This window comes from Thermobia domestica, chromosome 6 (genome assembly GCF_964235325.1).
Source record: "Thermobia domestica chromosome 6, izTheDome1.hap1.1, whole genome shotgun sequence".
Taxonomy (NCBI): domain Eukaryota; kingdom Metazoa; phylum Arthropoda; class Insecta; order Zygentoma; family Lepismatidae; genus Thermobia; species Thermobia domestica.
The window spans coordinates 121,348,786-121,367,817 of record NC_137459.1 but is presented as its reverse complement, the minus strand read 5'-3'; the positions used below and the strand labels follow the sequence as shown (position 1 = coordinate 121,367,817).

The 19,032-nt window shown below is 34.9% G+C and overlaps 2 protein-coding genes across 2 annotated transcripts in view; both read left to right on the top strand.

Annotated features, from left to right (window-relative positions):
• Positions 1–11,133, top strand: part of UbcE2H (ubiquitin conjugating enzyme E2H) — a 46,952-nt gene extending 35,819 nt beyond the window's left edge. The window contains exon 5 of the mRNA XM_081762012.1: positions 81–11,133. Coding sequence (XP_081618138.1) covers positions 81–205 — 125 coding nt within the window. The 3' untranslated portion in view covers positions 206–11,133. The remainder of the gene's footprint in view (positions 1–80) is intronic.
• Positions 11,134–15,716: 4,583 nt separating this feature from the next.
• LOC145687292 (uncharacterized) lies at positions 15,717–16,295 on the top strand. Its single transcript, XM_081760762.1, has one exon. The coding sequence runs from the start codon at positions 15,717–15,719 to the stop codon at positions 16,293–16,295; it is 579 nt and encodes a 192-aa protein (XP_081616888.1).
• The last annotated feature ends 2,737 nt before the right edge of the window (positions 16,296–19,032 follow it).

Genomic DNA, 19,032 nt, shown 5'->3' with positions numbered 1-19,032 from the left:
ATATAAAATAAATTTGTTCAGGTGATATTTATTTATTTATTTATTTACTAAATTCTTTGTTAATTTCCGATTCATTTCAGAGTATGTTAGGAAGTATGCAACTGAAGAAGCGTTACGAGAACAAGAACAGCAAGGAGTCTCTTCTGATAGTGAATCATCAATGTCTGATTTCAGTGAAGATGAAACACAGGATATGGAATTATAACACTGGCTTCTTACCAGGGAATAACCATAGGTTTACTAGAACTCATTCTTAGATCGAACAGTGTAGCTAGCGTTGGGTCGCATTCTTTTAAAGCAATGGGACCCTTGCTGAATTCTTAAGTGATCTCTTCGACGTCTTTCACGCTAAAGAAAAAAAAATTAAAAAAATAAATAAAAAAAATTAAAAAACGTCGACTAAATGTTGATCACAGAACCAAGAGAACGTAATGTTTATCAACGTTAAGTGCATTTTTTCGTGGTTTAATTTGTTTGTTTTACAAGTGGTTTAGATCATGGAGGAGGTCCCAGCGACAAGTTGAGGCAACGAGTGTATCAGAAAAAAGAAACAGTGCGTATCAAGATTAAACCGGAGAAAATATATATATATCTTTTTTTTCTGTTTTCGATACGTTGATTTCTTCCATTCTGAGTAAATTCAGCGTAGAATGTTGGATAGAGAAACGCGAAATTATATAAATTGTGTGTGAAAGTTTTGAGTCTTATTTCATAAGTAAGATTATTCAGGAAGATATAATTTATTACTATTATAAATTATGTGTAAAAGCACTCTGTCTCAAAGGCACTTGCGAAAAGGTTTTTTGAACTGTATAAATGCGATTTAGTAATCTTCAATTATGTACATATACATAAATAAATATATATATATTTTTCCTTGTAGTGCAATAGCTTCAAGTGCACCTAAATGTTATAGTAAAATGAAGTTCATCATATATGTAGAAATGGTTTATGAAAAGTGAATCAAGTTATATTTTAGTAAAATGAAATGTGTGATCATTACTATAAATTATGCTTAATAATTCTTCTGATCCAAATTTGAAAGTACATTTAAAACTTCAATTTTATATTGCCAAAATATTTTATTTTTGAATACAGTGCATAGCTGCAGATTTTTCAAAACTAGTTACATAAAGCACGGGACAAGAATAAACGACCAAAAATGCCATTAAAACTAATGGCGTTTTAGGTCGTTTATTTTTGTCCCGTAATTTAACAAAATTAATTTGTCGATAGAAAAACGATGACTCTCCATGCTTGTCCCAAAATTTGATATAACTTATAAAAAAAAAAAATAAATAAAATAAAATAAAATCTGGTGGCACAAATTAGCAGATCTTAAATTACATTGGGATGATTGATGTTACTTGAAAACTCTTCTACATTTTGTATATTAATAGGATTTACATATACATATTTTATTAATTTTGTGTCTGACTTTCGGAATTTGTATAGCTTTGTCATGTCCCAGAAAATTATTGGGCCCTTAAGCAGAAACTGTTCCTGGAATCATAATTTCGTGATACTATAGTTCATTCATTTTTTAAAATATTTTATTATTTTTTTAAAATAAGCTGATATAAAAATCATGTATAGTTTGTCTTAGACTTTTGTTTAAGACTGTCTTATATTGTTTAAAAAATATCTGATGGTGCAATATCTTCGAAATTTTAGTTATAGGATAAAAATGCATTACTTTGATACAGCAAAATTTTTGAATCATATATCTGAAAAAGAATGTCTTAAGAGTGCATATTTGACTCTTATATGCCGAAAATTTTCCGAAACATTAGATGTCACTCAGCAGTTGATAGAAAAGACAGTTTTAGTTACTCTGATGCTTCAAAACTTTGTCAGCTGTTTTATTGTACAGGACCAATCTAAAAAGAATTTTTTTTCTTATAGTAATGCTATTTTGCAAGGATAGAGAACTCCTATCATGTGTTTCCGTTTTTTTCTTTTCTTTTCTTTTCTTTTCTTTTCTTTTTTCGTTTTTCTTTTCATAATTTTATTGGTTAGAGTTGAGCAAATCATGTTAGGAACGTATTTTTTAAGTGTAAAAACTTGAAGTTGTTTGGAGCATGTACCTCGTAAAAGTTTCAAAGTTGATGCTAGCGTGTTATTTGGTAATCATATGAATATTGGTGTGAGTAAAGCTCCCCCTCTTCCCTTTCTCAACCTCAATGTCATTGTTTGTAAATACAATAGATTTAGTCATTGATGTTTGGAAGACAAAGGCTACTTTCCTATTTATTATAAATACATTTTATTAAAGTAGAAAATAGACTTTATACACAGCTAGTGTGCTCTGTAAGAGGAACATTTATTCAAAACTTTTTTGTAATAAATATTGAAAGCAGTGTAGATTAAATTTAAATGTTGAATGAACTTAAATGTTGGATGAACTTAAATGTAGTGTTGAAAAATATGGCTTTATTATTATTTCATTTTCATTTGCTAGTATAATAGAGTTTTATTTTATATATATCTATAGAATTATTATACTTACTTTTGCTTGTAATTTTAAAATAAAATACATTAGAATACCATTATAATGAAACTCTGGGGACCTTCAAAATTAGTTATATTGAAAGTTTGTTTACTTAAGTCAGTTCTAAAGAACTCACCTATTACATTTACTGGAGGATCCACATTACTTCTACATACGATTATTGACAAAAGAGCTAAATCTTAGATGAAAGGAAAACTAGGATACATACACGAGTTCATATCGTGTATAGTAGTTGCAAATGGAATTCTGTAGTATTTCAGCGTTCTACATTTTTGGACTATACACAATATTCTGATTTTTTTTATTTTTGGAATTTTCTTCTGAACACTAAGACCCAAAAGACCATTCAAGATTGTTGTACATTAATTTAACGTGGATTCATTGGCTACTTTTAGATAACTATTCTGCTCGACCGATCGTGTTCAAGCATAAAAAATGGCTACCATATTATCTGAATAGTAAAAATAATGTAATAAGATAAACATTTATACGTATCACATATACTGTTACATTTCGCAAAAAGAAAAATTAAATATAGACAAAAGACTGTTTTCTTCCAGTATATTGATGTTCGAATTTTGGTGAAATGTATTAACACACAGTAAATAGAGAAAAGGAAAGGGGTCTAAAAATAATTTCATTCTGCTCACGTTCGTATAGCAACGTTTTACTAAACTTTTGAGTTTTGTTTTTAAGTGTATATTTCTGTTGAGAAACAATTAGACCATCGTCATTTGTTCTATTAAGAACCAAATATTTAAAATTGTATATATCAAAATTTTATACGAACAAGGACAGGGTATTTTAATACTTTACTACAAGCCAAAGATCTGATAGAAAGAAGACAAAGAAGAATTTAATTCTGAGTATAGATGAGTTTCTCAAAAAAAATGTTGTGGTCAGTCTCTCTTTAATAAGATAGTGTAGTATTGTTGAAAAAAATCCTGTCCATCCATCTTTTCAGGCTGTACACTTTTATTCTTAAGTCAAATATGAAGTTTCTTTGGCTATATCCCACATTAAGCTGTAGGTCCACGTCTCATATAGTTTAGTTCCTGAAAGGGACTAAACCCCAAATCAATCAGTCTATTTCTAAGAAATTCAAATTTTCACTTAAGCTGCAATTCTTACATGGTTCGTACATCATTATTTTTGGAATGAGTCCGGGTTTCGAGCGACACCAAACTCTTGGCCAGGAATTTTCAAGAAAATTATTTTCTGCAAACATCTTTTTCTTCCTGGTGGGACCTAGGGTGGAGCTACGAAAGTAGCTCCGCTAGTAATATATTCGCTTTCTTGACGATTTTCGAATTATTGAAGTACGGGCAATAAGTATGAAGATACAAAGTATTTTCGAACCCAATGTGTAGTGCAAAATTGGTGAAAAAACAGAAAAATATCAACAGAAACCACTTGTTCGTACTCTTAATTAACTTTGTTTAGGATTCGTATGTCATTGCCTCAGAAATGATTGTTTTCGAATAGTCTAAGAAATATAAGCCTCACGAATGCAAAATTCAGAGAAGACACGGAAATTTTCCAAGCAAGATGTTTCAGATGCTGGTACCTGCATAATATATACCTCAAAATTTTTGTTGTCCATGGCTATATTTCTGATAAGTTTCGAGTTTCTTTAGTATTACGAAGATAGAATATTAAGACATATTAATGTGAGAAAAAAAAAACTACTTGTGATTACCGTAGATTACATGCTCATGTTGCAGGTTTTTTGCTGCGGACTGTACATTAATTCCTTTCGAATGACACTACACACATGTCGTGATCCATATATCCGGAAGAGATTTGGGTGACCCTGTCGGAGCCCCAAGGTAACAGTCCTGCAGGAAAGGTATCCCGACAAATTCTACGTGTCCTAGGCTTCAATTTGCCAGGTTTACTAGAATTTGTGAAGTTTCATTGACGTACTGTTAGTAGGTATGAAGACAGGTTTTTCGGATCAGGCATATGGCAAATATGATTTGAAAGCAAGGGAAGAGAGAGAGTATGCTTTTCATATCTGTAAGGAGGGTTTCATAATCTACACTATCGATGTAAATTAAGTACATGTGATTGCCAGTCAAATGACAACACCTGTTTCCGATCTAGGACAGAGATTTTAATAGGGTTAAAATCAATGTAATAGATAGTTCTGCATTTGGTTGTGAGGATACGACGCATAGAAGAGAAGTGGGTTGCTAGATGTTTTTGAATAAGACTATAAATAATTTGTATATTTCATATTAGATTTTCTTGTAAATCTATAATAATAATCCATAGTAAAGTGTGTAATAAACTTTCGGGAACGATTGTGTTATTACTTGCTGATTGATTGGTGTTGACCCTTTTCAGGATTGAGACTATATGATACGGGATCTACAGTTTACAGAATTGTTAATTATTTTGGTTGTCATATTCCATTTTCAAGAGTAAAAAAATCTTCCAGATTTTTATTGTGTAATACATTTAGTGTATACCAAGACTAATTAATTCTATCCTACTTGATATATCGTATCTTTGGCCATGATAGATAACAATTTAGTAATTTAAAAGTCCGGGTGTTTAATGTTTTGACTAACTTTGTAAAGAGGTGAACATCAGTAATTGCTAGAATAGTTGAGCGTTCGTTCCAGTGTGGAAATTCTTATATGTGGGATAGAAACGTAAGTTATCAATGCAAAAGAGATGATACTTCTTCGAGGAAACTTACTTCATTCTCTAGAGAACATCGAAATGAATTACATTCTGTTCCTGGATCCAAATCGGATACATCATCATCCCTCTTAATATATTTAAATACTATTTGCAGATAGATTATTATTACATTTGAAGACTATCGTGATCTTATTTCAGATGTCAAGTGTATTGAGATAAAGCAGAGCCTTGAGAGGGATAAGGGAAGAAAGGGATAAAATTTGACGAATTTTTGGTTGTCATTAGTACGCTATCAACACTTCCGCTAAGATTCTTTATCAAATGGGAGTGGAAAAAGTAAGGAGAAATGAGGGTTATCAAACGTTTTCTTTTTCCCCGTCACGTCTCTCCCCCCGTTTCGTCCTTGAGGACTTTTTAAAATAAAGTAATATGTTTGGATTTTTTAAAGAAAAATAATCAGTAGAATGTTATTTAATAAAACTAATGAGTTTTCGCAAATGCTGAAGAGAATCTGCCGTCGGTGATGTATTTTGAGCTTAGTACTGCTGATGACATCATACGGCTTGTTTTACCTTTCAGTTTCGCACGTTTGTATTGACTTTAGTGTTGCCATGCTTAGGGATAAATCCTATGGTGTATAAAGATTTTTCTCGTGGAAAGAGATTGAGGGATCGTACAATAAACAATTCTCTAATGATCATTGAGCTTTCCTTAACAACCTCCTTCAAAAAGCAGTAGCATTTGTCTTATCTTAATACACCGTTTTTAGGGATTCAGAATTCGAAGTAAATAATAAATAAATTATTTCTCTTGAATGAAATTGGATCAACTGAAAAATCCCTTGGTTACCAGCAGGAGCAGTTGGAACGTCAAAGGATAAAGACTAAATTAGTAAATTTGTTTTGTATACATGTATAAATTTATTTGTTGAGCTAGTAAATTTGTAGCTGTAGTGATATGTCGAGATATTTAACGTGTACTTAAATTCTTCCTTAGAGCGTTTTGATACCAAGACTTGAAATGATGCATCCTCTTTTTAGCTCCATGAAATTAGATAACCGTGGAGAGAGAGAGAGGAAAGAAAAAGTTAAAAACAGAAAAAAACTGAATTGATTTCAGGAAGGGCCATCAGATATGTTGGGATGCTGGGTCACGTGTTTTTGTTTTTGCGTTTTAGTGCAAGAGCTCGTACGTTTTGTGTTCTGTTGTGTTCTCTTGTAATTCATTCATTCATTTAGTTTGGATTCCTTTGTTCCAACGTACTTACAAATACCTGTAAAATTTCCATTTTTAATTCAGTGCTAGAAAAAATACTTTGCTGCTTTTCTCACACTGTTTTGGAAGGGAGGAGGGGAATTGACACAAGTTTACTTATGAGGATGTTTTGTATTAGAGCCAGCAGGCAGAACGGAGTTAAAAAAAAAAAAAAAAAAAATGTTCAGAATTAATGTGTAATAATAAGTCGGTGTGATATTGACGATGCTAGAGAATTGTAGACATTCGGAATGTCTACTATGTAGTGCCGTCAAAATAATAAATTATAATGCTCGTTCTCTACATGATGAACGTAGCTAATAACTTTAAGAAATACCTTTGGTTTACGTTTATTATTTATGGTTCAGCTGGATTATATTTGTAACAACTATCTTGTTTCCATGGGAGATTTGTTTTTATTTAAAGAATATGCGCATTTTTTGTTGAGTTTATTAGTTTAGTGTTGGTTTAGTTTAAAGAATGATCATGGATATGGATATGTATATTTATATAGGCAAGACGATTCAGTGCCATGTTATTCACATCAAAATTACTCAGGAAAATGAATGGTACCTGTTAATTATGTAGTACTGTTTTGTGCTTATAAATAACAGCATTTTAGTGAACCTCCATCAAAAGTGGCAATAGCATATTTATGCCTTAAGAGAACCGGAAAAAAAAAATCATTAGGAAGGACAGTTATGTGATTTATATTTTTAAAATATTCGAAAGTAAAGTAACTTGTAAGCATTTTGTAATAACATTTGTCACCTGAGTATTTTACACATTTCTCTGACGTGACTACTTTGAATACTATACTTTGTTGCATTGTTTCCGCACATAATATCGATAAGAAAAAAAAAATCATTGATTACTTCATTTTGCTTTTCATCCTTGCGCAACAGTGAGCTTATAAAGGATGTAAGCCATAATTATAGTAGGATCTGAATCATTACTGAAATTTGAGGCGTTGTATTAACACCAGGGTGTAAATATAAAGAACTGTTACTTTGTTTTGGCCGACATCGTTCGTAAAGTGTAGACGAAGGATGATGCTGTGCTTTGTTTTCGCTTTTCTCTTTCTTTTTTTCTTTTTTCATTCGTTTCATCTTGTATCCTTTTACCTGAAAGATCTTAAGATAAGGAGTTGAACGATACTTACAGTATCGGAAATTAATTACCTACTTCATATGGTTTAATATAATTTGTTGCCCCAAACGTACAGTTATGCTCAAAAAATCCGGGCCACTTTTTTTCTTAATTTTTATTTATTTATTTTTTATTTATTTTTTATTTTTTTTACTCTGTACTTTCATTCGTAATCAGAATTAAACAAAAGTGAATCTTCCTTTAGAAGAGCTCTTCAAACCAAAGTATCAAGTTTTATTCTGCGTGCGGTTGTGATCTCACGATCTTGAAGAACGGTGTCCAGTTCTTTTTTTTTCTTTTTTTTTTTTTTTTCTCGATCAAAATTATAAATTAAGTTTTGCAACATAAATTCGATATTGAATTATCAGTAATTGATATGCTTATGAAGATTAATATGTCGAGAAGTAATGCTGTTGTGGTTCTTCAAAAATGTTCGAGTGTTATGTAAATGTATTCTTGGTAATTGACTAGAACTTTGTTCAGTTAAATACACTCGGAGCACATGAACTTCCTTTTGACACACTTTTATGTACCGTACAGAATTTGATGTATTTTTTCTTGTCTTTACGAAAGTTCGGAATTATTGGTTGCAGCCAAGTTGAGCATAGATAGTTACACGTAACCGACATTTACGTTGAAGTCATTCGAAAGTGTTTAGTGTGTGCCTAGTTTCTGGCATATGTACATACTTCTTGAACCCTATTACTCGGTCATATATACATCTAGCATGGCTTAGGTTAAACCAACCCTTTGGTAATATTTGCTCAGTTTTTATATACATGTATTTTGTTGTGCCAAATATGCTCGTAAATAAATTTTTAAGTCTAGTGTGTATTTGAAGGTGATCTGCCGTTAGTTATTGCTTTGAAATCGGGAACGAAGGTAAAGCTACATGTGCTTGTTTAGTCAAAATTATTGTCCTACAAACAAGATGCTTTTGTTTTGATGGAAGATCAATGAACAGATACGTTATTGATTTTCAAATGTTTTGGGTCTTAACTTACTTCAGTAATTAAGTATATAACGAATGTGCATATAAGCAAGCTTTCATGGCAAATTCGTCACTTCTCTGTTTAAACATCGGAAGTAATTGATAAAATTGGATTGTTGCAACACTTAAGGGAGTTTACTAAGACTATCCAAACATTTGTTCAGTGCGTGCAGTATTATGGAATAGTTTCATCTCTCTTCCATAAGTCTCTCAAAGCGGAACAGCGTTGCTACTTCCTCTGTATGCCTTTAAATTGTCAATTTCCTTTTTGTAGAAATAAATAAAAAAAATATGTGTATTATTCTAATTTCCCAACATTATATACTAGATATTTAATCTTTTGTATTGCACGAGACGTTCATTGTGAGAAATAATGTTTCACGAATACTTCACATATTATTTCAGCGCAGAGGTACATATGATTGTTTCAGTGTTTTTGGTAGTCGTTATGTATTCATTTTAAAATTCCGCGTTGAAGATTGTGTGGCAGTGGCGACTCATCTGGAAAAAATGCGTAAAGAGAATCCTTTTTTTTTTAAAAAAAAAAAAAACGTACATATAATGAGTGTGAATATATTTGATTAGGTTGTTGATTAGAGAAATGTATCTAATGCTATTGGAGAAATCTCTTCGCAACGGGATGCTCCGAAAGAACATTTTTAACATTCAAAAGGTTACTCATGGTATTTTTAGTAACACCAGCAAGAAGAAAATTGGCATGCTCAGTGACTTCCGCTCTCACTCGCATTAAGAGAAGTAGTAACGTTGTGCTTCATAAGAATTTTGCTGCTCGTTTCTAATCCTAGATGATTTTGAATATATATAATATTCACCAGTTGTACTGCTTGACAATTGTACTAATTCATATATTGTTTCGTAAATTGCCGGATGGAAGAAGGAAATAAACCCCAAATTGAAACTAGATTTATGTACTGCTTTATTTATTTATTTTTTTTATTTTATTTTATTTTTTTTATTTTTTTGCGCTAGGAAATTTTTTATACTTCATTGCTGCATTCGAGAAATTAACCGCAATCGGTAGTAAAGTTTAAAAGCATTTCTATGCTACATAAAGTAATAATAATGAAGGGGAAAATTGTATTTTCAGTTTTTCATTTATTTCCTTCCGAGTACCGATTCAAGTAATTCATGTAGTGTGTCATGTCGTTTAACGTTGAAACCTTTATTTTTCTGATTTTAAGACATTGTGTAGCATGATGTCTGTAACACTTCTACATGCTTTAGAAATTTCACTTGGTTTGATGCATCTGTCTATATGTACAATGCAAGAGTTCCTGCGGTTGAGTGTTTTAATGGTTGAGTTTGTGTGTGTAGACTTAACTGTTGTACATCATTTAAAAATAGTCAGTGCCTTTGAAGAGAGTGGCTTTGTAATGTGTCGTAAAAACGCCTCCACGTTTACGATTTTACAGTTGCTATTGGAAAGTACTCACGTAATATAGAGCATGACGAAAATCGACTTATGTTAGTAACTCCTTTGTTTCTTTTGACATCATAAGTATTGCGAGGAAAAGGGTACAAATTGAATTGACAGTCTCACGTGTTACGTTGCTTAGCCATTGTCGTTCTATGGTTTACCCTGGATGTTAAGATGACCACAGTGCTTCCTGTGGATTTTTTTAATTGTAATTATTATGAATGAGATAAAAGTTTAATAAATAAGGGTGTATTATGGATGCATTTATCTTCTATAACAATTCAAGTCACTTCTTCCTCTTTCTGTCTACAGCTAAATAATTCTAGTAAGAATGCGTAAATAAAAATAGTGTATTATTGTTTATATGCAATAGTGAATGCATCCATAATGTGTGAATATACCCAGATGTGTATGTTTCTAAAGATTTGTTAATTTGTGTGAATATATTCATTTTGTTTTATACATTGAACTCTGCATCACTAAAGTAGAAATAGCAAGTTCCTTCCAAATTAAGCCCTCAGATAACATGTGCAGAAAAACACATGAATTTACTTTCGAATAGTGATCATGTATGGTTTTTAAGCGTTGTGTATGAAATGTTGAGCATGCACGTTATGGAACTGTGATAAAAGTATTTGACCAAAAAATAATGTTGATATGAATAAACTCTTCATCTGAGGGCTAAAAATCAATTTGGAATGGGCTTGTTTGAGTCATCTAGCCTAAAGAAAACTATAATGTTGGTGGTTGTTCCGGGTGTGGGAGTTTAATGAAGTTGATTGGAGTTGTTTCTGTTGTGATGATACTTTGAAGAGATGTTAGATTGTAGCATCCAAAAATATGGAAACAGCTCTATTGTTGTGATAATGACATACCACAATGCCATTTGTAACGTAACGAGCTCATACCATTATTAACAGAATGAGATGAGAAACTCAGTTTTTGCACCTAACTTCTTATTTTTTTCCCCTTCACGTGGTATGACATTGTGGGTTGTTTGGCCTTGTTAAACTAAAATTGCTGGAAGTGTTTGTAGATATCATCAGATTTCACCATTTTATGACTAGATGTAGAAACAGCTAGACTAGACATATTTTCATTTGTACAAGTGAAAAAGTAAAGATGTTTCTTCACCTAGTGATAGTTTTATTTCTTGTGATCCTTTACAGTAAATAGAAAGGAAAAATAACATATAAACAAAAATATTGCTTGTTAAGCAGCTAGATGCAATAAAGCGTACAGTTCGGATATAATGTGGTATACATGTGTGTGTGTGACATTTCTGATTCATATACTGTCCAGTAGTCACGTACAACAGTAGGTTATTTATTTATTTATTTTATTTATTTATTCATTTATTCATTTATTTTTGTTGTTACAGTAGTTAACCAGTTCTGTACCCGTATTGTGCATGATCGAAAGTAAGATCAGCTTGTTGCTGAGTTGCATGGATGAATAGTATTGGAAAGCTTACAGGTTCTATCTGTATATTAAAATGCTATAGTCCGCGTTACCCGAATTGGTGTGTGGCATCAGTCAATAAGCTCGCAGTGCGCTGTTACTAAAACTTCAGGGAAGAATCTAATCATAATTGTCCACAAATATGAACAAAATTCGGGTGACGCGGACTATAGGTTTATATGTGTGTGGCCAATTCTTTCGACATTGATATATCGGAAACCTAACAAGCGTTATAAAGATGCCGTTTTCATTGATCGATTGCAAATTTTGTGTAGATAGTTCAGTTCTAATTGATTTTTTTAAATGGCCGTCATTTCTTTATTACATTTTTTAGGAGTACACTGGAAGTGTTGAAATTGTAAAGTAAAACATCATATCCTACGAGTTATACATTCCAGCACCACACATTTGTATACGGGGTTAGTGTATCTCTCCAGCGTTTGTTTCATGGCCAAATGATAATGAAAACCCAATAATAAGGGTTTCTCCAGTCTAAGATGAATCTTTATTGTTCGGAGTGTTTCGCCCAATGAACACCATATATCACTGGCATAATTAATTGTGTGTAATGTATTTGCTTATTACATATTGCATGCAAGAAGAAAGAAAACTCTGACCATACATGAATTAGAAACTCCAACCGGAAATAAGCTCAAATTTTGCAAACGGTGCGAGATATTGGAAAAATAATTGAAACAAAAAATGCCTTTTTTGATACCCCTTGCCAATTTTTATCAAGACGCCCTTTACTTTTGTCTGTAAAGGGACGTGTACAGATGTTACGGATTAACAAGGAGATTCATGCTCATACACCATGTGATCAAAAGTATCCGGACACCTGGCTGAAAATGAGTTACAAGTTCGTGGCGCCTTCCAAGGGTACTGCTGGAATTCAATATGGTGTTTGCCTACTCTTAGTTTTGATGATAGCTTCCACTCGCAGGCATACTTTCAATCAGGTGCTGGAAGGTTTCATGGGGAATGGTAGCCCATTCTTCACGGAGTGCTGAACTAAGGAAAGGTATCGATATAGGTCAGTGAGGCCTGGCACGAAGTCTGCGTTCCAAAACATCCCAAAAGTGTTCTATAGGATTCAAGTCAGGACTCTGTGCAGGCCAGTCGATTACAGGGATGTTATGGTCGTGTAACCACTCCACCACAGGCCATGCAGTACGAACAGGTGCTCGATCGTCTTGGAAGATGCAATCGCTATCCTCGAATTGCTTTTCAACAGTGGGAACCAAGAAGGTGCTTAAAATATCAATGTAGGCTTGCGCTGTGAGAGTGCCACGCAAAACAAGAGGTGGAAGCCCCCTCCAAGAAAAACACGACCACACCATAACACCACCACCTCCGAATTTTACTGTTGGCACTATATACGCTGACAGATGACGTTCACCGGGCATTCGCCATACTCTCACCCTGCCATCGGATCGCCACATTGTGTACCGTGATTCGTCACTCCACACAACGTTTTTCCACTGTTCAATCGTCCAATGTTTACGCTCCTTATACCAAGCGAGGCATCGTTTGGCATTTACCTGCGTGATGTGTGGCTTATGAGCAGCCGCTCGACCATGAAATCCAAGTTTTCTCACCTCACGCCTAACTGTCATAGTACTTGGAATGGATCCTGATGCAGTTTGGAATTCCTGTGTGATGGTTTGGATAGATGTCTGCCTATTACATTTTACGACTCTCTTCAACTGTCGGCTGTCTCTGTCAGTCAACAGACGAGGTCGGCCTATACGCTTTTGTGGTGTACCTGTCCCTTCACGTTTCCACTTCACTATCACATTAGACACAGTGGACCTTGGGATATTTAGGAGTGTGGAAATCTCGCTTACAGACTTCTGACACAAGTGACACCCAATCACCTGACCACGTTCGAAGTCCGTGTGTTCCGCGGAGCGCCCCATTCTGCTTTCTCACGATGTCTAATGACTACTGAGGTCGCTGATAATGAGTACCTGGCAGTAGGTGGCGACACAATGCACCTAATATGAAAAATGTATGTTTTGGGGGGTGTCCGGGTACTTTTGATCACATTCTGTATGTGAACGATGCGCTGTGTAGATAGCGCAGGTTCAGCTAGTTACAACTTAACATTTTACGTTATTGAAAATGGAAGACAGACATATTGAAGAGCATAATTCAGAATGCTTGAAGCTGGTATTTCTTCGCATGAGCTCTTTGAACATGCGTAACAAGAACTACTATTATAGTGGTGCCACTCTATGAGACGTCCTCCAATCACGTAGCAGTAGAACCTAAAAAGCAGAAGATAGCGTCAGGCAGCGCGGTTGTGGTTGGTTGCTGCTGATTTCTTATTCTTGAAAGAATTCGACTGTTACCACATCATTTCAATAAGCAAAAGTCATCCAGCTGGGGAAGTTTAGGGGTGTGAGCTAAATTCCAACACGGCATTGATTTAACGCGGTTCCAGCCAGCGCACAGTGGTCCAGACACCCTCCAAAATTGGCCAAAATCTCAAAATTCGAAATTATCAGAAATGTGAAAGACCAGAAATCAGAAAGATTTTATAAGGAAAGGTGTAAGGAAATAGGTAGGTTTTCGTGCAGCTCGTAAGGGTTTTTGGTTTACAGTAGTACCAATGTGAAAGATGATTAAAGTCGTGGAAAAAGGCCATGTATCCACACCTCGGTAGCAAACGCAAAGTTCATGATGTGGAAACAAAATAGTATTTCCTTCCTAGACGTTAATAATGATTATCTAGAACATTATTATACCTTTGTCGTTTGTGACACACACGTACAACTCTAATCTGCTTTCATATATCAGTCATTATGTGGATAAATAAAATTAGATTGAAAACCAAAATCGGTATACTTGATGTTGAATTTCATGTAGAGCTTTAAGTAAAGTCGAGTCCAGTTCTATTATGTGCTGCATGTGATAGTAGGGGAAGTTATCTGTTAGAGGAAATGACCGAGTGTTGCCCGTTTTAGTCCGATCTGTTCTAACTAGTACAATACAATACATAGTGCCGTCAATTCGGTGGACGTTTCTTTCTCAAGGAAACTAATCAGGTGATGCCTTTCGTTCTCTTTGTTTCCTTCTACATTTTGCAGGACACGTAGAAGCCGCCTGTGTGTTGTTTCGAATTGCACCTCTGGAATCACAAGGAAAAACCGTCATTAGCCTAAATACTATTCGCAACAATATGATATTCTCGACAGATGACGAGAAGAACCCTAAAACAGGGTAAGGCGGGGAAAGGTCAACGACACGGTCAAGTCCATTTTCGGTTTTTAAGGTGTGGTCTATACTTAGATGTCGTCTGCTATTCCGGGTAAAGTTATCTGTGTGCTATCCCGTGGTGTCATTTGAAACGCGCGTTGTGCTTTGTGTTTCGTACTTAGTTCCGTTGTGTTTTTCGAATTAGTGTGTTTTTAATATTATAATATATTGTGTTTTAGTGTAATGGCGAGCTCTAGGAAGAAAGGCGCGACTATTCATAGTGGTTGTCGAGAAATAATAAGTAACATTGTTGAATTCTGTGACCGCAAATCAAGAGAGAAACAGTGTTTAGTACCTCTTGGTCAAGCCACAAAACGTGCTTCTAGAGCTACAGGTTTGTCTGAATCAACTATAAAAAGAATTCGCAAGGAGTCTCTTACACGGAAAATGCATTCTCCGACACGAAAATTGATTTCACCCGGTAAACACAGGAAAAGACCCGATCACAGAAATGTCATTGTAGACGATTTTGATTTATGTGTTGTAAGAAATGCTGTGATTGAAATGTACGTGTCAGATCACATTGTACCAACGTGTGCTAAGCTTTTAACTGTAGTGCGGCAAAAAATTCATTTTCCTTGGAAAATAGACTCACTGCGCAAGGTATTGAGACAGTGTGGTTTCATTTGGAAGAGATGTAACAATAGGATAAAGGTGTTGATTGAAAGACCAGATATTGTAACGTGGAGGAGTAAATATTTAAGAGCTGTCAAGAGAGATCGGGGAGAAAATCGCGCTCTGATATATCTTGATGAAACTGGAGTCGACAGCAACTTTACAACAAAGAAGTGTTGGTAGTCAGACGATGTCCTAGGGGTCCATGCGAATGCTAGTTCTGCATATCGACTCATAGTTGTGCATGCAGGAAGCATTAATTGATTTGTGCCGAACGCGTGTCTTATATATAAGGCAGGTAGTAGCACAGGTGATTATCACGGTCAAATGAATGGTGAGAATTTCCAGAAGTGGGTTAGAGAAAACTTCAGTCTGTCATAGTAATGGATAACGCTCCTTACCATTCAGTACAAGCAGAAAAAGTTCCTTCGGGCTATAGCTTGAAAACCGATATGCTCTCCTGGCTAAAATCTCGACAAATTAGCTGTGATGAAACTATGAGGAAGGCGGAATTAAGCGCTATAATTCAAGCCAACAAACCTCGTGAGAAAACGTATCGTGTGGACAAATTACTTCAAGAACATGGCTATACAGTGCTTCGTCTTCCCCCGTACTCGTGTGATTTGAACCCGATAGAACTTTCGTGGGCCAAGGTGAAAAAATATATACGTGATCATAACACGACAGGGTCACTTTCATTCACAGCACTCCAGGAACTTACCTCAATTGCAATATCATCATGCACTTCAGAAGATTGGAAGGGTTTCTGTCAGCATGTCGAAAAAATAGAAAAACAGTATTGGGAGCGGGACGACTCGATGGAAAATGAGGTAGAAAAAATTTTGATTTCGTTTGGAGGAACTGAAGATAGCGACAGTGAGCCGTCAGATGATTCGGATGGTGCATTCGAGGATGAAACAGATGATGACAGTGACGAATTGGCACAACCGTTATCACAGTAAAGGGTAAGTACCCTATTCATTTCGTTTTGTGTCTAATTTTTGTTATACTTGCGTTGCAACGATATTCCTTGGTAAAATATGAAGGTGGACGTTAGAGATACGCACAAGACAGGATTTGAGGTTGTCTCGACTCGAAAATATGTCGTGAAAGTGATGTCTCGTCTCAAAAAATAAATATGTTTCTATTGGAAGCACTCTGTCTTGACTCGAATTTTTTGACGAAAATTCTGTCTTGTCTCGCCTCGAGCGAAACCCTAGTGAACGTTACTTAAATGGAATCGCAGGTATCACTATTCATCTCAGCGACTCCGAAAAAAATGGATCGACAGTATCATTTCTCTCTAGGGTATAAGTGACATTTGTACCAAGTTGATTGGAATTGCTCGAAACCTATGCTGGCACATGTACACATACACACACACACACACGCGCGCGCGCGCGCGCGGATACATCATATGATCAAGAGGGGGCTAGACTGTATATAGTCTTCAAATTGTCCAGTAAAGCATAAAATCAACTGCCATTTATGCCGTGTAAATTTTGAGGTAAAGGGGGAGCGTACTATAGCCTCTATAGTTCCCTTGGATCCGCCTATATGTGTATATATACATATATACGATATATCAATCACTCATATTTGTAAAATACATATTTAAATACAGAACTTATAAGTTGCGCGCAAGAAAAGGAATTTATTAATTAGATAGCATGAGAACTCGTATAGGAAACGACTTGCCGAAACCCCCGTGCGAAAAGTGGGTGAGCCCATACCTACGTCACACTACTTTTGCTAGGGTTCTTCTCGTCATCCGTCCACTGTACCTACTCACATATAAATATGCCTTTCAAACCAGATCGGGCAAAAACGGGCAACACTCGGTCATTTTCTGTAACATAACATCATCTACTATCACATGCAGCACATAATAGTACTGGATTCGGCTGGACTTAAAACTCTACATGAAATTCAATGTCAAGTATACCAATTTTGGTTTTCAATCTAATTTTATTTATCCACATAATGACTAGTATATGAAAGCAGATTACAGTTCTAGGTATGTGTCACGAACGACAAAGGTATAATAATGTTCTACATAATCATTATTGACGCCTAACAAGGAAATATTATTTTGTTTCCACATCATGAACTTTGCGTTTGCTACCGAGGTGTGGATACATGGCCTTTTTCCACGACTTTAATCTTTCACATTGGTACTAAATGTAGACCAAAACCCTTACGAGCTGCAGGAAGATCTACCTATTTCTGCAAACTTAGGTATTTCCTTATTAAATCTGTAAGGTCTTTCATATTTCTGGAATTTTGAGGTTTTGGCCAGGTTTGGAGGTTGTCTGGACCACTGTGCAGCGATGGGAAACAAGTGGGTTGGGCCAGGCCGGGAGTAACAGTGGCGGAAGAATAACCATGAAAAGGTAGCCGAATATAGAGTTCTCCAAATAATGTAACTATTAGGCTTTCTTTACATATATACTTAGGTATATTTCTATTTTTAAAAGTCGTTCTTTGAAGTGAGACTTGTTATAATTAACATTATGTGCAAATTTCATAGATCTTTTGTTGTACACAAGTGTTTAAAAAAATGTGTGGTGTATTAGTAATGATTGTTTATTTTTCCTTAAAAAGAAGAACAATTGATAGAATTACAATTGAGAGTAATTTTTACTTGAAAATGGTTCTCTTTTAAGACATAATTTTATATTTTCACAACCAGAGGTAGAAAATATTAATACTTCAGTTTGAAATCAAAATCTCAATTAACCAAAAGAGCTTAGAAGAAATTGTTGAAATAAGCTGAATACACTCATCTTGTGTGCAAGAAAGATATTTTAATACTACTTGGCTTTGGTAAAACCCATTTCAGAATAATATATACAGGGTGTTTCAAAACAACAACTACAACTTTTGGGAGGTGGTTCCTGACACCAAGATAAGACAAAGTATAGACCAACTTGGGTGCACAAATGCTTCCTTTCGGAGTTATAGCCTGCCGAAAAGATGAAAAATGAACTTTAAATGTCCATACCTTCAAAACTAGGGGACCTTGCGTAGTCGGGTCAAGACTTCACTTAATAACTAGTATGTGCCCTATCCAAATACCCATGTTTCAGAATCCTAAGGTACTCACGCAACGACTTTTATAGAGGGAGTTTGGCTACAGGCATATAATTTGAAGTAATCACCAACTACCTCTATAAAAATTGTTGCGCAAGTACCTCAGGATTCTGAAACATGGATATTTGGATAGGACACATACTATTCCCTGTTCAGCGTAAGCTCTAAACTCCGATAAACAAAATATTTGTATCCTTCCGCTTGTCACAATTACGATTGGCTAGTGATGTATCACTCCCACTCCCCATGGGGAGGAGAAAATTATACACGTACATTTTGACATACTGTCTCGTATTGTCCAGATACTTACAGCAGCAGCAGAAAAGAAAGAAAAAACTCGAAAGATTAAAAAAATGAATTTCGCTGGTAAACAATTGTTGCTTAGTGAGTAAAGGTTTACCTTGGTGTTTCAACACAACACTTGCGGACCCGGTATTCATGCCAGCCATCTTTCAAACTTTAAAAGCAGAACACGCCTTCACAGTTGAATTGTCGCCATAATTACTGTGCATGCTTAGTGTTTATTTCTATTGTTTCATTAACCACACTCGATTGCAGTATTATTAGATAATCTGCATTATATTTTTGTAATTTATAATAATGCAG